Source organism: Falco naumanni, chromosome 8, assembly GCF_017639655.2.
Source record: "Falco naumanni isolate bFalNau1 chromosome 8, bFalNau1.pat, whole genome shotgun sequence".
NCBI lineage: Eukaryota > Metazoa > Chordata > Aves > Falconiformes > Falconidae > Falco > Falco naumanni.
Window position 1 is genome coordinate 6389884 of NC_054061.1, and position 27166 is coordinate 6417049.

Genomic DNA, 27166 nt, shown 5'->3' on the forward strand with positions numbered 1-27166 from the left:
GAAGGAAGAAAAACCAGTAAGAAAGAAAAGGAAAAAGAAAAGGAGGAAGGGAAAAGAAAAGGAGGAAGGGAAAAGAGAAAGATCAGACTCCAGCCACACCAAGTGTGCTCTTTGAGATCACCTCCACGGACAAAGAACAAGCAATATACCATGAGCCCAGAGAAATAAAAGGCAAAGTAGCTTACAGGATTCTGGTTCCTTTATTGAGTACGTGACAGATAAGACAGACAGACAGTGTAAAATCACATGTATTATTTGTACTTTTAAAAAATTACAATAAATTACTGAATAATTAGTAAAAGCAGTTTTACTAATGGCTGCTCTCCAGTGATACAGGACAGAGGAGGCAGAGAAGTATGTACCAGCTGTGAATACATACAGAGAATGTCACAAGGAGGAATTAACACTGAGTAGCACACAAAGTAGTGTTAAATGGGAACATCCACCTGTACGTGTCTTTCCCATCCTTTATATTCCAAACACCAGCCAAAAGCTGCAGCCAACCTTGCCTTCAGTGCGGGGTCTGCTCTCGCCCAGCAGCAGCTCTCCCCAGCCCTGCGAGGCAGATGCCTGCGTACTGAGATGAATTTATCTGTAGAACAGCATTAATTCTCCTCCCTTGGAGTGCACACCTTGCTACCAGAAGGCTAACTCTTAGTTTCTTCTGGTCTTAATTGATTAAAAAAAGCATTAACTCAGTCTCCCAGTTATTTTATCTCTAACTGGAAAGAGATCTAGTCTGTTGAGGTTTCCCATAATGGGCTGATGGCAGAGGGCTGCACTATGAATTCTTCCTCTTCAGGTACAAATGCCCTTTGATGTATGGCAGTTTCTAAAAGCACATCCATTGCTAGACTCTTTGTACAGGAGATGTTCAGAAAGGACACACTGAGCAGCTGCAGGTGGCACAACGCTCCTGTACATCTTCTGGCCCAAGCATTTGTGAGGGCTGATGGATCAGAGTATTTGTAGGGGTCCTCCTAAAAACTGGACCCATCACTAGCTAGTAAAAACAGAGTTAGCAGGGAACAATGAATGTTTTCTGTACCGATGGGGAAAGTCCAGCAGACCAGTGTGTCACTGCCCTGTAACGCTGAGGCTGATTCACTGACTTCTCATCTAGGAACTTGTTCCCTCGTTATAACTGTCATGAGCCCACTGATTGACTTAATATTCTTCTGCACTGAAGTCAAGGAGCTTGTGGCTTCCCGGACAAACGAAAAACAAGGGTTTTCAAAGAATTAGAAAAGCAAATGCTAGAAAACCAGGCTTGTCTGAAAACTCCTGAATGCTGAAGGAGACAGTGATCATACACTATGAAAATGCCAAATCACATCTGAAATAAACCAGCAGATCCAAGGAACGTCTGTGTTTAGAACTTAGGGTGCTGGGGGCAGTGGGGCACATTTGCATTATAGCTGCTGAGTCACAGAACAGCACTGAAGAACTTACAAGACTATTTATAGGCCAGGGTCCTACAGGACTTGACTACACTGCATTAGCTCTCAGACTGGCAGCCAGAGGTGAACATGGTTTCAAGCCAGGCTGCATCTGCCGTGCAAGTTACTCAGAAACCTGCAGCAAACAAGGAAGGGCAGGCAAGGAGCGGTTACTGTCTGAAACAGAACTTCATTAAAATAAAAGATAGCAAAAGGCAGACATGCATAATTTATGCTGGTAATTCTATATGTCAGGGGCTATTAGGTTCTAATGGCTCTTGAGAATGTAAATCTAATTCTGTCAGCCAGAGTAGCCAAAGAAGCACCTACAAAAAACAGTCGCTGTCAGAAGCCCCTTATCAATTGGAATCTACTGTAATTGTGGAGTTACTGGTCTCTGATTAAACAACAACAACAAAAAAATCCCCAACACAAGATACCGAACCATCCTGCCATCTGCCACATTATCTCCGTTTTATCTCCCAAAGACAATTCCTGCTTTTTTGAGTTCACCCTGACACGGAGGAAAGTTCATAGTCACTGGATGAACTGAACTGCCTCTCTACTTTCTTCTGATCTTTGATCTTTTGGAGAATGTCGACCTTTTTCTCAAAGTAGTTTACAAGGGCTGTTTCCGTCAGCATGGAAGCTAAGATCTGCTCAAAGGAGATAGACCAGTCAGTATCAATGGTACTACCATACCTGGCAGCTGCACTGCTGCCTTCACAGCCAACCAGGACCGTGTCATCTGCAATGTCTTCACACTGCAAGGAGCCTGTGCTGACCATGGAGTAGGAAGACATGGACATATCATCTTTGGTTTCATCATCTGATAGCAGCTGTAAAGGAGAGCCTGGTCCTTCCGCTGACGCATCTCCTAAGGTTTGGTTCTCCTGCTGTGCTTTTTCAGGCTGAACATCTCCACAGGTTTTGTCCTCATGGTCAGCTTGGGGTTGCTGCTCCACTGCTGAATTCTGACTGTGTTCAGATGTTGGTGACTCCTCTTCACTCACAGGATCTTGGGTATTGTTTGCTCTGCAGTCCTCAGACTTCCTCATGGGCTTGCTGGAGAATTTTTTTCCAACCTCCCCAATTCGCAGAAGAAGACTGGCTACAGTGGCAATTGCATGGTACAGCTCTTGCTCCACGGGGTCCTCGCTGAACATGTTGTATAGAGTCTTGCATAACTCTATGAATTGTTCCTTCAAAAGACAAAGACCAAAAAAATCATACTTCAGGCTGAAAAAACTTGACAGCGCACTATCTTGACCGACTCCTTGTTTACTTGCCTCCCCACCAAGTAAGTGGCAACTTACTGTACTGATTCAGAACAGTTCAATACAGGCAAATGTTTCTCTCTCTGCTGTAGCAGCTAAATTGAGACATGACTAGCAATTTAATAGCGGTGGGGTTTTTGTGCTGACAGATGAACAGAGTACTCACACACTCACATCTGAGAAAACACAAAGTTTTACTTCTGTCCTGCTACACTTTTGTGGTCAGCTTCTAAGCATTTCCAAACTGGTTTAAGCAGCAACCATCAAGGAAATTAGAGACAGAAAAGATCACACCAGTCATCAGACTCTCATTGCTGTAACCACATTCTTCACTCTCCACCAAGCAGCTGTAACTCGAGGCAATGCAAAACCAAAAAATCCAGACAGGTTTATGCAACTGGTGCCATATTTGAAACATACTGCTTGGGAGGGAAAACACAGATTGCAGTTCTTATAGGAAAAACTGGTCTGGAGGCAGAGAGAATCAAATACCTTTGGTGGAAACAAAGCAGTTTGTCCATGTCCACCGAGGAAGTCAACACAAATGTGTGGAGTTAAGAGGCTTCTAAAGCTCACCAGAACAGCAGGGCAATCTACAGGCAAGGACTGAGTATGCTGGCAAAGTGGCTGCACATACTGCTGAATTCCCCACTAAGCTGCCAGTTGTCTAACTGGAAACCTTCACGTTCATTTCTTACCTGACTCATTTTGGGGAGATCTTTAATGGTTTCTTTCTTGGACTCTTTTTCCTTGGCCCACATTCTTAGGTAGTATCTATAGTCCTGTGGACTGGTACCTTTCTCCTCTGCAAGGCAACAAGAAGCTGCTAGCGTCGGGTGGTTAACTGTTTCAGACTTAAGAAGTGAATGGAACGCTGTGCCAGCAAAAATCATGCTGGAAGCAGGTTTTATTGACAGTTCAGGAATGCATCTACCAGGAAGGCTGCACCATTTTCTCCTGGTTTATCTGATCCAGTTCAGTAAAGCAAATATTTTAACACTGCTGCCTTGGCCTGACTTCTCATAAATAACTCTGAGTTGACAACTTAACAAACATGATGTACAAATGTTACGATCTTGGTATGTAAGAGTTAGAGCAGTAAGGCATGAGAGATTTACTTCCCAGCTTGCATCCCACTTTACCTCTGTCCTTGAGGGACACTTTGAAAGGTCTCCTTGATACAGCAATGGATGACGAACAGTTTATAATATGAGACAGACAAGACTAGAATGTCGTCTATTGATGATGAAATTACCTTTTTCTGGACCATTCTCATTTCTCCTTCCCTTATCATCTTGGGTTTCTAAAAAATTATGGAATTATAGAAGAATGATTAATAGCTGATTTTCAGCAATATAATACATAAAGAACATAAGAAAACTCAAAATACACAAATTGAAATCATACAAGAATATATTTAACAGAAGTTCAATCTCAACACTCCCACATCATGTTTGGAGGAGTGAACAGAACAGGATGGAAGCAAGAGGCTGGTGGGATGAACCGGATAAAGCGCCACACTGAAAAGTGGGTTGAAGAGCTGAGATAGAGGGCAGAACTCTTAAAAGAAAGGGTGAAACACAGATATGAAAGACAGCTAAGCAACGTGATGGCTTAAAAGCAAAGAAGTTCTGTTATCCAAAGCAAGATAATGAATGGAAAAAAACCCAAACCAGTACTCAGCAGATGTATGACTAATACCTACACTCACCATTATTCACTGACTGAACTAACACTGTAGGAGTTATTTGTAGAGCCTAACTTCATGAACTTAGCTCCTGGTTCCCTATATTGTCACTAGACTAAAGGGGAAGTCCTGGCTCAACTCAGACTGTTAAAGTTAGCCACCCAGCACCAAACAGCACAATCATGCCTTGTAGTTTTTCACTCAGATTTTTCTTTGAGCATTATTACGTTTTGGTAAACATTTAACGCAACTGGCATACTTTGATTTCCTGTTTGATAATCCCTCAAATTGCATTTTAAGAAATGCAGTAAATGAGTCTATACTAACAGTTTTATAATTCAATGGCATGCATCCTTATTCCTTTAAATTAGAAGACTGTGGAGTTGGTACAGGTATCACCTACCCAGGCCAGCAGGCCTAGCACCCCTCACACTCTACTCTGGGTGTATTTTCTGCCTGCCGGTTTCTGGTGGTGAAATAAATTCCACTGAAAGAAGCCAGACAAAACCTATTTTGACCAAGGTTGAAACTCAATAGGCAGAATATATTGAAAGATATCTAATTACTTATAGCACTTTACTCATAGTGGGAGTGTCATGAGAGAGGAGCAGCAGCAACAACTTCAGAGTATTTAAAAGAGCACAGTGGTGCTGGCAGATGATATCAGCATTATAGCCATGCTCAATGCATGCACATAATCCATGGACTGACCTTGAGACTCACAGTGCAGGCAGAAATCCAGCTCTGAGACAAAAGGAGATACTTGAGCAGCAGAAAAAGGGGTTGAAGGGACAGTATCCCAGATAAAACAGAAGAAAAGGCCAGGCACAGACAGACAAAGAGAAGGAAACAAAAACAGGAAGAAAGACAATGAGACTTGCATGAAAACCCTAAATCATGGTGGGAGACAGGGGCTGGGTAAAAGCACACTGCTCCTCCTCGGCAGTCTACAAATATGCTTCAGAGCATGCTGTGTCCTGGATGAAATGGGCACTGAGGAGTTTAAGCTCCAAACCTCTTTCCCATCATGCAACAAAGACAGCGAACTCAAACACACCGGCAATCTTAACATACTGCCACCGTGAGACCATGTCTTGTACAAAATCACTATTCACAGCACGTGGATTTATGCTGCAATTCCTGCCTAAACTGAGAGGTAAAGGCAGCAGTGTTGTATTACCTTCTGTTGTAACATCCTCTGTGAAGTAACTTGTGGCCTCCAAAGCAGACTCTGTCTCCTCTGGATTCAGAGCTGTATTTACAGAGAAGGAAATGTTAGGATTTCTAAGCTAACTGAACAGCAGTACCACTCGCTTCATTACCAAAATCCACGAGGCATCCCTTTTGATTTGCATGTCGGAACAACCCATGCTCAATCGTAGCAGTATATAGAAGCTATCACTCACCAGGAGGCAGATGCAGTTTGTAGAGTACTTTGAGTTTTTCAGTGAGGTCACCGTGGTACATCCCACCTGTGAAGAAAAAAAAGGTTAAGAAAAATAACACTCAGGATAAAGAACCATCCTCTGCTCACAGACTTGGAACAGAACGAGTTCACATGCAATGAGGAAACATTAATTGCACAAAGCCCTGTGCAGAAGCAGTAAAGAAATCCAGAGCAAAGCTGCATCTTGTTGGTTTCCCAAAATGGGAAACTGCCTAGCAGCAAAAAGGCATCTTTTGTTCTGCCCGAGGCTTCCTGAAAGGCTGCCAACCCTCCCCTCATGACAGTGCAACCACCACTATCTCCTTTTAGTTCCCTGCTTGGAAAAAGACAGAAACACTTCATTGCAATATTCCATCATCTCTGAAAACACCACTTACTCATCCCTGTCACAAACTCCTTGAAGTTAATGAGAGAATCCCTGTTCTCATCCAGGAGCCGGAACAAACGCCCTGCTAGCACAGGCGTATGTGCGCCACAGGACCAAGGGGTCAAACTGATGAACAGCTCTTTGAACTGCTCCACATCTATGCGATACTGCTCCAGGTAGGGTAAACTCTGATCTCGGCGGGCAGCTGCAGCACGATTATTTCCCCAGTAACAGCTCATCAGATACTTTGCCTTTGGAGGGAAAGGATTAACAGGTCAGATTATACTACACTACAACAGTCCACGAGTGGAGACGGTTATTAGCTCAAGAATAGCATCGAGTAAGCAGAGAGGAGACATTTCAGGACACAGTTTATCTCCCCCATTATTCCGAGCGTTACTTCACTACAAAATAACACAAAATGAAGGAAGAGACAGGGATTTCACAAAAAGCACTTTGAAGTGAAAAATACAAAAACCATGACTTCAGGTTTGAACAAAATGACAGTCAGGCTTTACTGCAAAGGCAACATATAGCTTTTCCAATTAAGCCTCTCTGAGCCTACAGCACAGTGCAACTCAGTTCACAGTGACTTTGGTAAGTGTAGTTGGGTAATAACACTGTTATAAAAATACATACAGTGACAAATAGAGGCAAAGTACTTAAGTAATTTTATTACAATTACAGATCAAGTCAATGGCAAACCTGAGAATGAAAACTGAGGTACAGTCAATTCTAGCTCCCCATTTGCAATGCTATGCGACATTCCTTTCTATTGACTCCACAATCTCTTTCTGAATAAGAATGGTTAAAATATGTGTTTGAAAATCATTTCAAATATCATTTGAACGTGTTTTGGCCATCTTTGAGCAAGGGGAATCAATCAGATAGTAATAAGGCCAGTCTTACTGGCACCTTGTTAACAGAATGACACATCTGTTTCTGACAGGCTGGATCAAGAATCAAAGCAAAGTTACTGGTTCCCTTCCAACTTATTTTGGTATTTCTTCTCTCTGTGTCAGAACATTCTTCCTCACTCTAATTTCTTACCTTGAACACTACATATAGCTCTTCTAGTTCTTCAATAGAGAAACCAATGTCACCAGACACAGCTCGGACCTATAGTTAGGGAGAAAACAGAGTGAACAATTTGCTTCAAAGCTAGGAACAATTAAATACAACTCACTGAAAAATCTGTGTAACAGAAAAAAACAAGTGCAAGGGGATACAACACAGGATGGGAGGGAAAACATAACCATTCTAATACCTCCTATTGCTATGGATTACAGGTCAGGAAGACAGTTTCTGGTCAAGCAGAAACTGCTGACATTTTGCGCAGCTAGAAAAAATTGCTGCGCTTACTTCTTGTTTGTGCAGATCTGACTCTGCAAGACTGTGTTGCCCCTCCCTCTTGTTTTTATCTTCAGATGTTTGACTCAGATACATTGAAAAACAACAGTGAAAGAAGCATGTGGATGAGGTTCTCCAACTAGGACATGGAAAATAAATGCAATAGATACAGATACTCCCCTTTGGCCATGAACCTTTCTGTAAAATTCCCTAATGTGCTAGCATATTTCCTAAATGGCAGGAAAACAATTATCTGCTAGCTACTCTTCCTCAAAGATTCCAGGCAAGCAGTAAAACAGACAGCACTAGGAAGTGGAGGCTATTACAAGGCCTACAAGTAGTTTTTATCTCCTTCCACGCCAAATATCTAATTCAATCATGTCCTAAGCACTTCAACCCATTTATTAGACTAACTAGAACCATGTGAAGAAGAAAACTGAAAATCCATTATTCCAGCCACTAAATCCAGTTTTCACAGGAACTGCAGTTCTTCAAGTCACTCAAAACTGGGTCTGCTACAGCACAAATGTTCTAGATGCTCACAGCAAAACACATTCCATCAATACACCATTTGGTAGCTCATTCAATATGGGAGTCACATACCACACTCTTCTTGGCTGTATCCTCCAAAGACTGGATCACTTTCAGCCTTTGTTTAAAACGCATTTGTTCAATGTCATCTGCCTTCAGATTGCTAAATTTCTACAAGAAAGGAAGCAGACCAGGTCAACATCATCTCCTAAAGAAAGAATAATCCCTGTTCAATTACATGTTCTTTAAGAAGCATACTATCCCCTCAGAGATGATCTAAAATCCCTAGAAGCTTTTTACAAGCAACAAGAAGATGAGAAAAAAGTTGAGCTCTATTCCCTATTCACCCCTGTCCTGCAAAAGAAGTCATGCAGAATTCATGAGAAACCCAGCATCAGAGGTTTCTAAAGAACAGCTGAAAATGCATCTGTCAGGACTGACAGAAATACAGATCTGCAACAGCCAACAGCGTTAGGCTCTACTCATACCAAACAGGTGGATTAATGGCTTGAGCCTGCACTCAAGCACATCAAGCTATGAGCACTGTTCAGTATAAAACAAAGTATAAAACTGGATGTTAGTCGACAAAAATCTCTTGGGCAAAAACTAAGCCAGAACCTTACCTCATAGGATGTTTTGATGAGTTCAAAGATATCGATTTCAAGTGGCGGGTCATCTCCACTCGTCAATAAGGCATGCAAGTGGGGAATAGGGGGAGAGACACTCTGTCTGTTAACTACATTGTCCAAATACCTGTGGGGAAAAAACAGAACAGATGCAAGACTCCAGGATTAGTGTCTAGGAAAAGAAATAATACCCTAAACACATCATTCCCAACTTCTTTGTATCACTGATTTAAATATGTAGGAAAATCTAATTTTTCTCAGCTAAGGTACAATCCTACCCTCAATGTACCTGAAGTAAAGTTGACTTTCCCCCTGGTTTTGGGGGTATTTACTCTTTTTAAAGGGGGCTTCTAGTCATAAGCTGAAGATCCTACTGCATATAGAAGAGATTCACATTTCAAACAAGAAAACCTTACATTTAAGAGACCTGGGAGATACTTGCTTGGAAAAGTTTTATATTTCTAGAAGGCAATACCTGCCAGGATTTGTTAACAGTAGATCAGAATTCTTCTGTGAATTTCAGACAAACAACTCTTTGGAATTCAAATTCAAACTGAGATGCAAGAATGCATTATGCTGCAAAGCAATTAATTCCAGAAATACAGGATTCCTCCACACTTGAGCCAAAAATTAATTTCAGCTGTTGTAGAAAGCAATAGCAAACCTCTCTGGAGCTCACTTTTCATGCTAGTGTTACCTGTGACCTGCTATGTAATGGAATTAGGTAGGAAGAGATGATGACTAAAAGGGTACCATTACTATTCAGTTATAAATAAGAACAACAAATGGTACCTGCCCAGAATAGTCATAGCTTCACCTTCATCACAGCACTGCAACAACTTCTCCATGTTGGCATCAAGTATGGCCAATGACACCTGCAAGATAAACTTGATTCCCTCATAGAAGAAACAGTCAACAATGACCACGGCACTCTCAAAGGGCATGACACTGAGAAAGAGAGTGAGAAACCAGGAAAGAGATATGGTGGAAATCACTCCTAGGTCCTGCATCTTTTCTGACAGCTGCGGAAGATACTCTCGTGTAAGTTCCTCAAAGATGCCTTGGTCCACCAATGCACCTGGGGAAACAAACAAAACCAACGGTAGAACTCAAATTGGTGGTATTATGGTACTATACTGAAGCTGATCAATTACTTAAACAAAATAGTGTGAGTTCACTTTGACTTCATATAAATCTCTTAACATGAGAACTGAAATTAACACATTTATTTAGATTTGTTCCCTGTTCTCAATAAAACCAACACCTTTAGATAGAAACTATTCCAACATTGCAGAGCATGCAGAAACAGAATCTTTCATTGATGTATACAGTTTCCCTGAAAGGAGGGGTGGAGGATTACTGGTGTTATGATATTTACATCAAACTATACTCTTTTACACAGACCAACTTTAAAAGCCCATGAAGCGGTGCTTTCACTAACCTTTCCTGGGAGCCTATTCCAAAGATATAATACATCATTCAGATGGGTAAAAAATAACCCAATAATTTTCTTCTAGATATGCCTCCTTATTGCTAAGGGTCCCTCCTGCTACCAATTTTTAGTGACTTCATCTTCCTTGTTACTACAAGGTAGTACTACTACCTTGGTAGTCTGTAGTGTCTCTTCCTATGTCTCCATCACACACCTGCAACTTTAAAGGGAACAGGGTTGTGCTTCATCATCTTTAAAATGCATCACATTTAATTCATTCTGAACAACAGAATGTTCCTGAGACATGCTGGCGCAACTGTAGCTGAAAATCCAGGCTCCAGCATGAACTTGACAAAGACTCACCCACTACTCTTGTGTTGTAGTAATCTGGCAACATCCTCTCACATAAAGCCACTAGGAGCCAGAAAGCCTCTTCCTCGTTGCAGTATAGCAACAGCACTGATGTAACAATGTTCATGGCCTACAAGCCAGCAGAGTCATATACACAGAGGAGAAAAACATGAAGATGTTCATGAAAGCTCTGTCATTACAGACCAGCTAAACTTAAAAAGCTTGAATACAACAAAACTGTCCCCAAGAGTCACATCTGTTTCCAGCTGTTACTAGTATCTGAGTCAATAGATGACCTTGAGCCAATTTACCTTCCTGTTTTGGTTTCTCTGTTTGTGAGGCAGCAAATAATACAACTACTTTTTTTTCCAAGCACTTTCATTCAATGTGACTAAGTATAATTTTCAAAGTTTTCATAGAAAGCTTTGTAACAGTTTAGTCATAACAGAGCAACACGAGAACCTCCAGTACCAGAGCAATACACAAAATGAATCTGAATTTCCACTGAGCTGTTTCACAAACCAGCAACTGGCTCAATTTTCATGACACTGCCCATATGCATTACCACTTATTTAATTGCTCTTTTTAATGAAACCAGAAGATGGTTTTGTTGAACTAGGAAAACGTCTAGCAGGAAAACTAGCAACAGACTCTGTTATTACACCTAACAGAAATGTGCCGTCTATTTAAATGCTGCATCCAAAGGACAGTTAAGAGATCTTGCAACAAAACCACTTCTTTCCTACTCTCACACCACCACATGGATAGCATGAAGGAAAAGCTCAAAACCAAACAAAAAAAAATGCAGGAAAAGCCAAGTCAGTCATGGTCACTGTGTAGGACTAACAAGCCTCAGAGTTCTTTCTTACCTGACAGTACCCAATTGTTGGATTTCTGAATGCATAAGCTGTTAAGACCCTCCGGAGGGCAGCAATTCCCAGCTCATTCTGGAAGGCAGGATGTTCTGGCATAGAACGGTGCAGATCTCTCTCAATTTCCTCTGTAGCAAGATTGTACTTTCCCATTGACTTTTCCACAAGATCTGCATAGTAACCAGGATGAGTCACCATCTCATTCCAAGCCCCTGTAATGACAAACACTGCTTCACCTCTTGAGCTCTGGAATACAGATTTCATGCCCACAGTTTCCGAGACGAGGCAGCCAGGAAGCACTACATGAACTCATCAACTACAAATAGATATGAAAGTACAGTAACAAACTCATTGTTAAATCATCATGTTAGAGTTTATGTACCAACACTGAAACCAAGACAAAGGAGGCCAAAGAGCTACCATGCTCATGAAGAAAGTCATCTCAGCAATGCAATCACTTTTTTGCAAAGCATTTTTAGCAAAACCATCCATTCATGTGGAGTTAACCTGTAATTAATTTCTTCAGAAACAAGCTAAGATTTATACCTTTTCCTTTGAGATGTGCAGAAAGCTTATTCCTGCTACCTGTCAAATATCTGGCACAACATCCTACCTGAGAAAAGGAGCCACAGCTCTCCACGAAGATTCTCTGGTATTCCTTTTTGCACCAGCTCCCTAGTCCTGGCAGTGCGATACATACACATCCCTCGCCCATATTCAAAGAAATGAATGTTCCAAGACTCTTCCTTCATCTTCTCCTTTGCCTTCACAGGAACAAATATGGCCATTTTAGGAGATTAATGCATTTTTATGTTTGTAGGAAAGGTAATTTCTGGGTATACTGAGGCCTGTGCTTCACAAGAGGAATGCATTGTGACATGTAAAGCCTTCCTCCTCCCTGCTGAATGAAAGGGTGTTTGCTAATCTACACTGTTCTGAATCAGTTCTGACCTTGCTTAAAGTCATTACAACACTAACGTGGGCTGTGCAACAGCATTACACTGTGCAAACCTCCACATAAATGCAAGCAGAACCATGGCCTATGATGATTAATTAGCATGCAGATACCAGTTCTCTGCTTTCTTGATCTGAAGAAAAGTAGTTCTTCCCAGACATGAATTTACATCCCAGAAGCATGTAACACTAATTTTGCAGTCTCTCCTCAGGTATCTCAGATACCTCAGTACTGGTAAAGCAAGCTGATGGTCAGGTTACATCTATGCAGCACTATCACTGTGACAGACACAGCAGTGACACTGCAGGACTGATGAGGGATAAAATGCATCTTCAGCCCTAGAGCAGGACAGCAAATTTGCAATCTACTGCAAGCTACTAAGACTCACTTGTTTTAGGTTAAAATAATATTTACCCCTTTGGGTCCCAAGAGCTCCTCGGAATTTCTTCTGAAGAGTTTGAGTAGTCCCTGTGAGGCTGTTGGCACTTCCCCCGCACAGAAGTTGACAGGTCGACAGCTGAGAGCAGGCGTGGGGCTAACTGCAAGCGGGCTGCTGGAAGGCAACTCTGGAACCTCCTGAACAACAGAACATAAAGCATCTGAGATCAGGCAGCCTCCCTGCTCTGCTAACTGCCTAACAAAGAGACAGCACTTGCTGGCAATGAACACTGTTAACATAACTCTGAGAAGCTGGCAAATGCTCCTCCCAGCTATTTCCTTAGTACCTCGGAACCAGGATCGGCCAAATTCCACTTCCATTCTCTGTCGCTGCCACATGGTTTCTTGGATGGCGTTCTCTGCAAGAAGTCAGAGATTCTCTGTACCAAGAAATCCCGGTCTTTCAGATTGGCAAAGAAGAAGGTCATTTTACTTTTAGTGCTGATGGACAGAGGGCTGGGCAAGACACTGGAACTATCTGCTTTCTCAACTATTGTCACCTAGAAAACAAAGACAAGGGCCATTTGGATCTAGCAAATTCTCCATTATCTGTAAAGCACCACATACAAGACAGAACCACACAAAAGACAAGAAAGGTCTGTAGCCTTAATATATGGCAAAAAAATCCCCACCTCCCTGAGTGGAATGATGAGATGACAGGCCTCCTCTGCCTTGCTGGCAAAACAGATGTAATTGTTGGAAACAAACATCTGGCCAGGAATATGCATCTTGTTGAACGGTGTCCACAAGGTACAATCTGTATGTCCATCCAGGCATTCATCCTTGGGCAGCCGGAAAGTGGCACGGTAGCACTCGTTTTTGGCTCGAGCATCCAGGTCTCTGGAGAAAAGTAAAGAGTAGTCCCCAGAGTTTTTTTCTCACTTGAAAACCCCATTCAAATACTAATCTTAAGTGTTCATTGCAATCATAACCTTCAGACTGTGCTGCGTATTCTTAGTATTCGTTTCTCTAACTGAGATGCCACCCCTTATCTGACTCCTCTTTCAGCCTTCAGACATACTTCACTGACAAGGTATGTCCTGCAATACAAGATAAAATATGCAAGTGCATCTGTGAGACTTAAATGTTACATCAGATTCTAAAACTGCAGAGAACAGTCCCCAGTGGAAGGTTTTATTACAATACAAATGTATATTACTTTCTGTAAATGTTCAACTTCATACAAAGAGGCTGATGTAATTTTCTTCTTTCACTATTTTTTTAAAACCAGATTTTCAACAGTTTCTACTTGAAAATTCCTTCTGACTAGTGCCTACTCATGCCTGAGAAAGACATGAGGTGTGTGTGTATTCAGTTCCAATTTGGGATGGAGAAAAAAAGAATAGCGAGAGGGCTAATGACTGAAATAAGTGATGCAGCCCCTAGAGTGAGAAAACCCCAGTGGCACCAAAGAGCTACACAGTAATGCAGATTTATTATTACAAACCCCTATCATCTTTTTTCTCTTCTCACTGCTGGAAACATATACCTCTTTAGTGCAGAGATGTTCTTAAGAGGCTTCCTGGGCTTTGGGAGGGACTTGTCCTGTAGGAAGCTCTCATTATCCAACAGCTGCCGCATAGCAATGTTAGCCAACTGCTCCATCAGCTTGAATGTCTCGTTGATGTTGAGAAACATGGAAAAATAAAGTTCACTGTCCCTTGTGCTTACTTTAATGCACTCAGGGAACAGCAGTGTAGCATTTTTTTCTAGCTGGGTTACATCCACCCACTGGATCACCAGTGTAACTGAGGGAGAAAAATTCAGAAAAACCTACTATTACAATTTGAGGCAGAACAACGAACTATCAGAAATGAAGCTCAAATAGCCAGTAAGCTCTCAGTGTAGCAGCATTTTTCCCCTCTTACACATGGACAATTCTTCTCCTCATACATTTACTGGCTCTCCAAAAATACTTGGAAATAATCTTTGGGATTAACTAGACTAGAAATAATGCAGTTCCAAAAGGTCTCTCTCTCATCCAGTAAATGCTTTCAAGTACAATTACTCAAGTTTTCATTCTTTCCAGCTTTAGACTCGGGAGCTGAAGCTTTGTAAATACTGGGTCCTGGCAGTAGCTCCAAACAAAACGCACCAAGGTAAAAATAAAAATATTGCTTAGTTCTCTAATACAATTTAAGTAAAGCTTCAGGTGTACTTGTACAACTTGAGAAGTGATTTGGAACTCAGGCATTCAGTCTAAACATCATTGAAGTGCCTGTAACTGCAAGGACTGATCTATGCGTTATGCTAGAGCTCAAAGGATTGCTAAAAGGAAAAAAACCCTGTAAGATTTAAAAAAAGTTCACACACAAGATCATTTGCAATCAAGAAGAAATGGCAGAAAAACAACTAGAAGGCTTGTAACTCACCCTCTTTGCCCAGCAGAAAGGAGTAGAAACAGAGGTGATTGACAGTGAGGTACAGCCAACCCTGCCTGGGCACGCGCCCCTTCCAATAGCTGCAGGAATAGTAATTGACCAACTTCTCCACCTCAGGCATCCCAAACTGCTTCCGCATCTTCACTTCAGCCTCTTTGAATTTACCTGGATCTTCTTCACTCTGGGGCTGCTCATTCTTGTTCTCTTCAGCAATAATTCCCTGAAAGGACACAAAATCATAGAATTGTTTAGGTTGGAAAAGACCTTTAAGATCATTAGGTTGGAAAAGACCTTTAAGGTCAAGTCCAACTGTTAACACAACACTGCCAAGCCTACCACTAAACCCATGTCCCAAAGTGCCACATCTACACATTTTTTAAATACCTCCAGGGATGGTGACTCCACCACCTCCCTGGGCAGCCTCTTCCAGTGCTTCACAACCCCTCTGGTGAAGAAATTTTTCCTAACATCCAACCTAAACCTCCCCTGGGGCAATCTGAGGCCATTTCCTCTCGTCCTATCACTTGTTACCTGGGAAAACAGACCAACACCCACTTCACTACAACCTCCTTTCAGGTAGTTGTAGAGAGTGACAAGGTGTCCCCCGAACCTCCTTTTCTCCAGGCTAAACACCCCCAGTTCCCTCAGCTGCTCATGAGAAGAGAAAAAGAAGAAGCAAAAGGGAACATGCCTGCTGACAGACATAATACACAGCAAAGCCACAGCAGCAGTCCGGCAGAGAAACAAGAAATACAACACCGCATTATTATTTCTCACCACATTAGAGAAATAGTAAAGACATGCAGGAAGAGCAGTCAGATAGTCTAGGATCTGGGATCTGCTCCCAAAGTATTCATGTTTAACATTTGACTGAGTTTCTTATGGCTGGCCTGGTAACACTTTGAACACCCTGCAGAAGAACTGAAGCCTATTTTCACTTGCATACATGTTTCTTCAACAGGAAGAAGATAATCTGCCAGGAAGGGCAGAATTTTACAGTCTGTCAGATCTTGACTGGCCAGAAGGAAAAACAAATGACCACGACCTCTCTCACACAGACACACACAGACAATACAAAGAGTCTGACAGGAGTACTGAAAAAGCTCAATTGCTGATGTTCAATAAAACCCTGTATTTCTAAGTTTCTACTCTGGAGAATCTGTGGGCTGGGACTCTGAAGTGTGTTACCTGCTCAATAAGCAGAGACACCTGTCCGACTCAGAAGTCAGTGGAAGTTGGGGTGCAGCTCCTTTACAACCTAGATGCCTTTTAGCCCACTGTGGCAGGGCAAGTACATTGCTAGCAAACCAGAATTCTCCCATATTTGTTGCTAGATGAACCCTCACTAAACATTCTTTCTGCATCAAAGGTATAATTGGCAAGGATTTTGAAGATGTATTGTATTTTAATTAGTAGGAGGATCCTAAGCAGGCTGTTCCTTCAGATCTACTGCTTGTAACCTTTTCCCCTCCAAATATATTTGTCCAGTGTTATGACTGTAGCATGATGCTGGTAATACTGTATGCATTCCATGGCAAATTCAAACGCATGTGTCTGAAACGGGACCAGAGAGGACTTTTGCAATGGAGCTCTTGCTGCCTCCCTTGGGTAAAAAATTCTTACAACCACCTCCCCCTTCTTTCGCAGGATCTGGAAGTCCTTCAGGGAAACATGTCGCTTACATGTATCTTGCCCTTGACAAAGGTGGTGATATCTTCTTCATTATCAAAGATGGACAGAGTCTGCAGTAAGTTATTCTCCAACCATTCCCAATGCTTTGTGATCTCTTTACGAGATGATCCTGATTCAAGGGGTGAAAGATGATGGGAAGAGAAAAGAAAAAAGAAATTAGGACAAGGTCTTTTATCATCCTGGTTCACAGCAGGAAACTAATCATTACCAAACAATGGTCAGGACAAATCAAACACACCAACTGCATACATGTCAAGGGTATTTCATGTACAACAATGTATTATGTTCCTAATGAAATGTCTCCACTGCCACCAAGGATCATCAGCACACTATCAACAGATCATCTTATTTGCCAGTGCACACTAAACACAGCTTTTTTTCCCAGACAAAAAGCATTCTTATGTTCCAGACAAGAAGTGCTTTTTAAATTCCTGGTATTCGAGAACAAAAAAAAAAAAAAAAAGAAAACAAAAAAAGCAAAACCCCCCCCCAACAACACTTTCAGAAGAACCCAGAAATTTCAGCACAACTGAACTTTTTACACTTACAAAGAGGTTCCATTACCCATGGGCAATGGTCAGTAGAGTGCACAAAATTCCAAAACAAAAAGCAACCAAAATATTAACGTAAGTTCTTTGCTTTCTTAAATAAAAAATGTCTCAGCAAACTTTCTATCAGTTAGTTGTCTTTAACCATACAGTCTACAGCAGTTCACAAAAGATAAGGTTCACTGTATAACAATTTAAAGAACCTTCCTATAGAAATTTGCCTTAGTTAGTTGCCATTAATTAAGATTTGTATTTACTGCAAGATTTCCTCCTCTCTATTGATAGCTATCACTACACTCTCTAGCAGACAGATAAACAATGCAGAAGAAATATTAAAAAAAAATCAATTTTATTTTAATAAGGTAAGAAACACTGTTAAATGCAGACAAAAAGAGATCTGTTTAAATGCAAGTCAAAGCTATTTGCAAGTTTCTCTTTGCCAAGTTCCAGTAGATTTATATTTTGAGGTTTCATACCAAAGCAGTGGGATATCCAAAAATGTTAGCAGCATGCCTCCCTCTACTCAAGTTCTCTGCGAGTAGGTTGGACCCCTCTGTGTGGTTAATGATGGAAAAGAAGAAAGCAGCAAACAACAGAAGCAGCTCCCTAAAGCTATTGCTCTACCTGACTTAATTTTTTAGAAGGCAACTTCAGCAATGAAATAGTATTCATGTATTTGTAGCTGGACACCTAACCACAAAACCCAATGCCAGCTAATCCGTGGTTTCATAAGAAAAAAACCCTCCAGGACGTGAAACCAAAACACTAGAAGCAAGTAAGCTGTCTTGTCTCAAAGGACTGCAGGGCTGTAAATTTCAGTTTGTGTGTACAGCCCCAATGGATTAGGTAACAAATATTTTTTCTTTTGCCTCTGTGTATAAGTTTACTTGACAACTACACTAGCCATCTGACAATGTTTTTAAAGGATAAATGATTGAGTAATACAAAATGGCTTATTTTAAGGGCACAGAATTATCAATTATAGGATGCTTCAGTTGTGGAAAAAAACCACAGATCCAGCAACAACGGCAGGGCAATAAACTCTGCATTCTGTTTTGTATTGTGAGCTGCATCTCACATCTAGTGACAGCAGACAAATTGCTAAAATAAGCCAGGCCACAATAATTGACGTTTTTCTAAGAACAATGTTAGGACGACATACATGAAGAAGTAAAAATCTGTAATTCCTATGAAGAGAGTTGTAAGAACAAAGTGCTGACAGGCCGAAGCTGCATGCATGACCAGAATGCTGCCCACTAGTATCTACACACGATAAATTGCAAATAAAAGATATGCATTTTTCAACTAGAGAGCCCTATACATTTTATAACTTTCAGTGAATGACAGTACTCTTACTTTGACAATAAAATCAGAACCAGATATGATTACAAAAATACTGTGGTCGAAGGCAATATATTTACTCCAGCATAATAATTTATCAAACTCCATTCAGCTGTTATATAGCCCACCTCATTTTACCATCCTGCATCACTTAAAAGTAATTGAAATATAGAGAATATCAACTAAAACACTCCCAAAATTCTGCAAAATAACTCACTCACTGAGTGTCAAGATACTATAAAATTTCAGATTTACACCATATAGCCACTAAATATTCTGCTTTTCCTTATGCAGTTTCTGGCCTGTCATCTTGTTTTTCTGTCTTTCTTCCTCTCTGCCTCCACCTTCCTCACAAGGGAAACTGAGTTTCTGTGAAACACAGCAACTTCTACACTCCTCCTCTGCAGAACTTTAGTTCTTCAAGGGAGGATACTGTGTTTGTTGCCAGGGGAGAAGACAGGACCAGGGAAAGCAAGACACAAACATCTGTGGGCTTAGCAAATGATTACTTCATGCTCATATTTTATGTCTCAACCACAAAGTGAGAAGTGAAAATTCTTACTATAAACAAAGTCAGTCTTACAAATATGTCTGAAGTTATTTTCTTTTTAGTAACCAGAAGGACCTAAAACCTTAATCAAAATTCACCACCAGCTATTAGAAGGTTGTACCATGATATCCTAACATAGCAGTTACATTTCTCAAATAGAAGAGGTCAAGGATTCTTGATGTTTTAAAAAAATGTTATTGTAATATATTTTATGGATATAGTATACCTATACATCTATTATGGGCTAGAAATAGCAGAAAAAAATAAATTGGATCAAGACAGTAAAGAGATTCCTCAAAGAGCGTTTGGTGCTTCGAACAACGTTACATGTTTCCATCTTGTACCGTGTTCTTGGTAAGCAGGTTTTGGCACAACACTCATCATCCCACAGCAATCTTACCACAGTTTTATTCTCTGAACAATGTCACTATGATCTTGCAAACAGATACACCTTGGAAGAAAGAAAATTCATAACACCTGCAGAAACAGAAGCTTTTACAGAGCCTTAAGTTCCTAAACTATAGTTTAAACACCACTGAGAAGTTTTGTCATTTCTGACATCTTCCACTACTCCACCAGAAGCTCTGGAAAGTTTCCTGAGCAGTCACAGAACACTCCTATGTGGGGTTTCTCATCATCTGAACTAAAACCCCAATAGAATAACACAAATCCAGCCCCTGACAAGAGTCACATCAATACATACCGCACGCCACTGCCCAATACACTTGAGAGTCCTGAGTCTGGTGCAGAATACGGTATGGGGCAACCCTGGCACTGGAATCCAAAACCACATCTAATGTTCCCACAAGAAGGCCTAGGAGGCAAAAAGAGAGAAATTAAAACAATGCAATACCAAGAAGAATTGGGTTAAGTAAAAATAAAGGATCAACACTACAGAAAAATGCCAATATACGTATTATGTACACTGTGATGGAAGAGCAATGACACTTGGTCAAGAAAACGAAGACATACATCCAGTCACTGCAGGCAAACTACCTACAAACCAACTACAGCCAATCTCACTGGCAATGGATAAAGTTTAGATGGCAATCAAATGTCTACTAAACCTCATTATAATCCTCTATCTTCCTAGGAGAATTCTCCAACAGAAGTGAGATGCATTTTCCTCTCTGGGGTTTCTATTGCTAATAGTGATTTCTAAGTCTACTAAACTAAAACACAGAAGAGTTTTCAATGTTGTATCTTTCAGCATCAACTATGCAAACAGTAGGTAAGATAACTCATCCAAAATGGAATCAAATAGCTCTAGAAAAACTGGTACTCACAGGTCTCAGTGATGTTTCTAGAAGTACTTCAATTAAAGAAAGAAAGAAGGCATAGAATCAAAAATTTTTGTAATAGAGAAGTCAAAATATTTTTAGGTGACGTTAAACAAAAAAGCAGGCACTTCCAAAATAAATGCTGACAGGCTTTGTAAAGCAAATCCGTTTATTTCAATTAAGTCTGTTTACTAGATGAATAAAATATTTAAGATGATACTTTGCTTTTTTTAGTCTAGGTAACATACTATTAGCATCTTTAAGGCAAATTAATTTTGCAACAACCTCACCATTAAGAATTTTCTAACATTACAACCTGGAGAGGAGCGTGGTTGCTCCTCTGGATCACTGGGAGGCCCAGGCTCAATTCCCTATGGTTTGGGTAAGTCTAAGCAAACTGTACCCATCCATATCTCATTCATTATCATGATACACACTACTTCCTCCCCTTTATCTCTCTTGGCTATCCAAAAGCAAGTAACAGATTAGGAATAGACCAGTGACTATACTTCAAGGGAAACACCATCCATAAAGCTCATCTGGTAATCCTTAAAACATACACATATGTACCCTGCACAGCAGGATCTCAGTTTTGGCTCCAGGTTTCAGTTTTAGGCAGAATACTAATTAAAAAGTCATTTTGAACACTTCCTGTAATAATACTGAAGGTGTTAGATATCGACATATGGACTGGTAACAAGACACGTTTAAGAACCTGAGTATGACAGCAACTTAAAACACCTTTCCAGCTTGGCTGAGTATCTACATTCTAACTCTAAAATGTCAACTTGCAGTTGTGCAGCTCCTTAAAGAGGACACGTGGCTTCTAACACCTAGGAGCTCTGAAGAAGAATCTCCCACAGAGTTAAACGAGCTCAAGAAGTAAACTGGCTCAAAGCATCAACCATTTAATAATAGGTGTTTAAACGTTGCCAGAATAGCACCAGGTGTCATTTCTTTTTGTAAAAACATGGGAAATTCCGTCGTACAATTACGTATCTACATGACAAATGCTACGAGTTACGTTACATAAAACAAGAGTAATTCAGAATGATTTGGAACATTGTGAAAAGATGAAATATGCTAAGCATGTTTATCAGCTGCGTAATTTCTGTACTTAAGTCTATCTGGTTAATAGGGCTAATGCATGAAACTGGCTGCACGTAATTCTCAACTGTAAAAAGCACATTTCTGTTATTCACGTAACTGTAAGCATTTTGCACAGACATGGGGTATTTTAAAAGTGAGGGCATTTTTTGTTGTTGTTAGCATCATGCCTTGGCGATGGTTACATTATTTTAACTGTTTGTGTCACCACACATGGCAATCGGGCACATGGGGACAGGGCAGGTTTTAGTGGGCTGCACCCACAGAACTTCACCCTCGGCCCAGCGCAATTTTTATATTAATTCAAAACTACATCTTACTTTCATCCTCTAAACCTTGGAAAACCCACACAGACACACAAACAATAGAAAGAAAACACCTCGATAATTCATGGCAAGGTAATGACCAAGAAGCCATTTTTGAGAAGGGAAGATGCTCCCAGCCCCCCGCCCCGCTAGTCACTGGCCCTGGCTGGCCACCAGCACCCCGGCAGGCCTGGCCACCAGCACCCTCCCCGCCGCGCCAGGCGCTGCAGGGCCCGGCCGGGGGGCAGCAGGCGCGGCCACCGCCCCCGAGGGCCTCCAGCGGCCGGGGGCTCTCCGGGGGCCACACACAGCGGGGAGAGGCCCGGGGCGAGGCGGAACGGGCCCACCGCGGCCGGCGGGGCCCTCACCTCCCCCCGCCGCCCCCAGCCCCAGCCCCGCCGCCCCGAGGCGGGCAGCTCCCGCCCCCGCCCTCCGGGACCCGCGCCGCGGCCCTGGGGCGGCCCCGCAGCCCCCTCCCCCGGCCGGGCCGGGCCCTGCGGGGACACGGCAGCGGGGCAGGAGCACCCCCCGGCCGCTGCCCGCGCAGCGCCGGCCCCGAGGCGGCCGGGCCAGGCCGGAGCCTCCCCTCAGCCCCGCCGCGCCTCACCCGTGAGGCCGCCCCCTTTGCCGTGTCCCCGCCGGCGCTGGAGCAAGAAGAAGGGGTTGGCCCGCTCCGTGACCCACAGCGCGCCGGCCAGCAGCACCTCCTCGGGCCCCAGCCACATCGCGGCGGGGCCGCCGCGGCGGAGCGCTCGGCGGGGCTGGGCTCGGCCCGGCCGGAGCGGGCAGGCGGCGCGGGGGGAGCGGCTGGGCCGCGCCGGCGGGTCACGGGGCCGCGCCGCGACCGGCGGCCACGGCGCCCTCTAGCGGCCCGGCTCCCTCACTGCGGCGGGGCGGCGCCGGCTGCCGCCGTGGCGCGGGAGGGTGGGCCGCGGCCCCGCAGCGGAAGGGTTGCGGGTTCGAGCCCCGCTCCCTGGGGTGCGGCGCGTGCCACCTCCTCGGTGGGCAGTTGGGGTTCATCTCCGGGCTCTGCAGAGCGGGTGCCTCTCGGTGGCACTGCACTGAAAAGACTTTTGCCAGGGCGGCTTGAGTTTGACGAGAGCAATGGGCTTATATAGTAAAATATCAGGCAAAGGAGAAGCCTTCCTGTGCAGCCCTGTGGGACCAGCTGAAGCTGCCATTAAGATCGATTATTTAAACGCTCCCTCTCGTCGTACACGCAGTAATTTATTGGCTACAGCCTCCCCCAAACTGCTGCCCCCAAACTGCTGCCCTCACCTGCAGCCCCGCGCACTGTGGACACGTCCAGGTCTCCTGCCAGGCTGGCAATACCTTCCCCTCCCCTCTGGGGAGATGGAAATCCATTTTCCATGTGCCCTTTCTGCTGCAAAGCACATGCCCCTCCAGCACCTCAGCCCTGGCAAGGTCCTGCTCAGCCCTGGGATCTGCCAGCCACCCCACGCCTGGCAGCCCCCTCAGTTTCTTCCTCATTTTGCAGCTCTGGAGCCCACGCAGGGCTTGCAGTTGAGTCCAGGGATGGTCTCTGCGGCAAACAGGAGCAGAAGATGTGGTTCCTTCTCGCCTCTCGGCCAAAGAGCAGCTTCCGAGTAACTCAGTGAACAGCTTTTCTTTTTTTAATAACCATTAGAAAGGCTCCCTGCAAACTCCTAAAGTGTTACAACAGCAGAAAAACGTGGATGTCTACCATCTCTGTGCTCGCTGCCCCACTCCCAGGAAGGTGGGAATGCTGTGTTTTCTTTAGGCTATAAATCCTTTAACCCTGGGCTGATCTCTCTTCTGTGTTAGTGCCCTGCCCTAATCCCAGCTGGAGCCTTTGTACACTAATATAAATAAATACCCATCAGCTGGCTTGGCTTTCAAAGCTCTGCCTTCATCCCTGTGACATGCCCGTGTTTGAGAGCAGCATGGTGGTTTTGGAAGGCTGGATGCCCTGTGGGAAGGGTTCAAGCAACGGGAGAAGATGCTGAAGGATCCTTCTGTGTTACTACCTCTGCTCGTGCTCGCTATGTGCCACCTTTCAGGTGGCAAATCCCGTGGGAAGGTGGATTAGCGTCTCCTGTATATTCATAAGCCACTTTGAACCATGTGGCCTTTAATGGCCTGAGATTTCTAGGCACTAGTGTAGCAAAATGAAACCAGTATTTACTGCAGAGTAAGAAAAATCCTCTCTGAAAATGGATCTTTTGATGTTGTTCCACACTGTCTTCTTAAGGTGTATATATAAGAAATACTGAAGGGACTGGAGTCACTGGGCAATGCTCTCATCCTCCTGCATTCTGGCAGACACCAAGCTCTCAAACTCTGTATTTTTAAATTGATTTTTATTGAAATGTAGTACATTAGCAAACCCTAACTAATCGGTATACACTATTAACATATTGGCATATACCACATAACTACGATACAGTGTTATACTTACATCAAAACATGTCAAGAAGTTCTGCTGCTGTCAAGCTACAATTTCACAAGGGCTGGAAAGATCTGAGTGTCGGGAGGGCACCGCACCGCCCGCCGCACCTGCATCCCCGCAGCGTCCCCGTCGTTTGGCCAGACCCCTGGTAGCTGCTGGCGTTTTTAGGTTACGTGGTCACACCGGTGTGGTCCGCCTTGCAGCAAGCCAGTTGAAACAGACTTTTCATTTCACACGCACGCAGATTGTGTTGGTTTTTGTTGTTGTTGTTGTTTGTTGCAGTCTCCTGAGCCCAGAGGCTGGGGTGTTCCCTCTCTGCTGGGATAAAACCATCCCGTTTCGGTAGATTCTGTGCATAGTTAACCATGGCCTCAAGCAGGTGATCCTGAATAGGCAGGGTCGTACAGAAAAGCTTTTAATATTTAACATCTAATTGCAAACTACAGCAGGGCTGACGGGATAAGCAGCAGAAGAGTGATGCTACCACTCAGTTTGCTCAGAGAGGTTATTCCCCTTTACAGGACCAGTGCGACAGATCTTAGCAGTGCTGGGAGTTAAGTCTAGACATACAGGGTGGAAAAGTCTACCTGCTGACGTGGTGGCAACCGAGGCGGCTTCTTTTTCATGTAGCACCTTCCAGTGCAAGCACAAAGCGAGCCCTGCCAGGCGCCAGGCTGGATGCTGCCTTGCTGGCTGCAATGCAGGAACCGCACAAATCTGCAAACAGGAGCTTTGCGTTAATGGCCCCAGACGCCCTATTAAACTCTCCTGGCTTGAGAGCAGTGAAGAGCATCAACTTTATTTTCAAGCCCAGACTTTACTGTGCTGGAGCATGGGAGGGCTGCTGAGCTGTTGAGCTGTTTTCTAGAAGCTACTCCCAGTGCAGCCCAGCTCTGTGCAAAGGCTGTGGGCAGATACAGCCGTTACTGCCCGAGACAGCCAGAGGGTGTTACAGACACAGGCATGGTAGATCAAGAGCAAATCTAGCAAAGCAATGCTGTTGCCACAACCCGGCAGAACTGCTCCATTGGGAATTAAGGCCCTTGTCCCCCTGAGGGGTTTGGGCAGCTGAAGACCAAGTCAGAGCCAAGCAAAGGCGAGCCCTGGAGAACATGGGCAGCAGCAAAAAAAAAAAAAGCAAAAAAAAAAAAAAAAAAGCAAAACAGCACAGGAAACACACAAAGCTGAGCTTAGGGCAAAGATTAAAAAGCTTCTTGCTTCTGAGGGGCTCAGTGGCAGTGAGCTGCAGGTGGATGCAAGTGTAGAAGAGAACAGCCCATGCCCAACAGGAGCGAGGGAGCCTTCACATGCAAGTCCTGCAGATTTTTGGGCTGTGAAACCCCAGTGCCAGCTATATGACACTAGCTCATGTCACACCTCAGCCTTGCAATGAAATCACTCTAAATAGCTTCAGCTTTTAATAAAACCCTATGTACTTCTTAATTTGCAGGAATATTAATACTTAAGTATTAACTCTTTAGGGAAGGGACTATTTCTGGGCAACACCTTATACCACAGGGCCCCCATGCCCAGAGACCCTGGACATTATTGCAATGAAAAAAATAAATATTCAGACATTATTGCACAACCTACACATTCATCTCTGTTCATCCGGGCACCTCTTTAAGGCTATTGAGCTGAGGAATGAAAAGACACTCCACGCAGGGATCCTCGGAATGAGTATCCCACAACAACAGCCCCCACGTCCCACACAGCCTACTTTGGCCAAGAACCCACCAGGAACCTCCGCCTCCACGGACCGTGATGCTGGTTTGGAGAGATGAATCCCCTTCGAGGGGCTGGCTGGCATGGTGACAGCATAGTGATGAAGAAGATGCTAGAGGCTGGGTGGATGGCAGTGCCTGCACAACAGGGACCTTCACCTGGCTTTCTGAAGGAGGAGGAAACCAGTAATAATTGATGGGATGGAAGGGCAGAGATTAACTGGGGAGAATAAAGAGTGTTTGGGAACATTACAGGCTTTTAAAGAGAGTAGGTGGACAAAAGGATCAAACAACTAACACAGATAAAAAGGTGTCGATTAGCGGTCCTTTGCAAAAGCTCATGTGAGTGGCTTTGATCCCCCCAAAGCACTTCACAAGCACCAAGTAAACCTGCCCTGCCGCTGTGAGGTTAGGGTTTTGGCCAACAGGTCAGGACATCACCAGCTGGGGGTTATGCAGCACTGCAGCCCCGTGCTGGGAGCAAAATCCTAGCTTGAGCCCTGCTCTTGTCACTGCATCCCACAAGGAAGGGGTGGGGGGTACCACTTTTTCTCTTGCTTATTTCAAAGACATTGGAAACAAAGCAGAAATGAGCACCACCCTGCAGAAGGGGGTTCTTTTTGTTCATCTTTCCCTCTTTCACCCCCTTCCCTGCTCAGCAGTTTCCACCCAGTGTGCTGGAGCATGGGCTGCCCTTACGGCAGTACCCTGGGGTGCAGCATGTCTAGCAGGGAAAGGAAAAAGCAAAGGTATCTTGAAATACAACACCACATATGCAAGCTGTCATGGCACATCATGCACATTTCGCATGGTTCAGGTTGGAAAATTAGGTCACATATGGATGTGTAACACAGGGTGAAAAAGGAGTGAAAGCTTCACTTGTGAAGTTCAAGGTGTTTCCTGGGGTCCCTGAACTGAGACCTCCTGCTCTTCTCCCCTCAAGCCACAGGGCTGGCAGCAGCCCCGTGGCTCTTGTATTTGCCCCGCCGTGCTTTGGTTTGTGCATTGCCGTGCTATTTTCTTTGCTGTGAAACA

The 27166-nt window shown here is 43.6% G+C and overlaps 1 protein-coding gene across 3 annotated transcripts; it reads right to left on the reverse strand.

The window, feature by feature from the left end:
* Positions 1-181: 181 nt before the first annotated feature.
* Positions 182-22792, reverse strand: TBC1D9B (TBC1 domain family member 9B). 3 transcript variants are annotated; one of them, XM_040603590.1, is made up of 22 exons: positions 22584-22792; positions 19988-20098; positions 16836-16954; positions 15145-15373; positions 14262-14520; positions 13405-13612; positions 13060-13272; positions 12749-12910; positions 11993-12143; positions 11377-11591; positions 10520-10637; positions 9517-9802; positions 8722-8851; positions 8171-8269; positions 7268-7336; positions 6228-6468; positions 5810-5875; positions 5584-5655; positions 5115-5165; positions 3972-4019; positions 3415-3521; positions 182-2641 (listed from the first exon to the last, which is right to left on the reverse strand). In XM_040603590.1, the coding sequence occupies exons 1-22, from the start codon at positions 22699-22701 to the stop codon at positions 1949-1951; spliced, it is 3765 nt and encodes a 1254-aa protein (XP_040459524.1). In that variant the 5' UTR covers positions 22702-22792; the 3' UTR covers positions 182-1948. The 3 variants fall into 3 exon arrangements, with proteins under 3 accessions (XP_040459524.1, XP_040459525.1, XP_040459526.1); XM_040603591.1 differs by having other exon boundaries at positions 5115-5147; positions 22584-22791; XM_040603592.1 differs by lacking the exon at positions 5115-5165 and having other exon boundaries at positions 22584-22791.
* Positions 22793-27166: the final 4374 nt, after the last annotated feature.

Coding starts and splice junctions, on each gene's coding strand:
- TBC1D9B (XM_040603590.1), bottom strand. CDS start 22,701: ATGTGGCTGGGGCCCGAGGAGGTGCTGCTGGCCGGCGCGCTGTGGGTC. Junction 20,099..22,583: donor CAAAGGGGGCGGCCTCACGG/GTGAGGCGCGGC, acceptor TTTGCCTCCTAG/GCCTTCTTGTGGGAACATTA. Junction 14,521..15,144: donor CTTTCTGCTGGGCAAAGAGG/GTGAGTTACAAG, acceptor TTTCTCCCTCAG/TTACACTGGTGATCCAGTGG.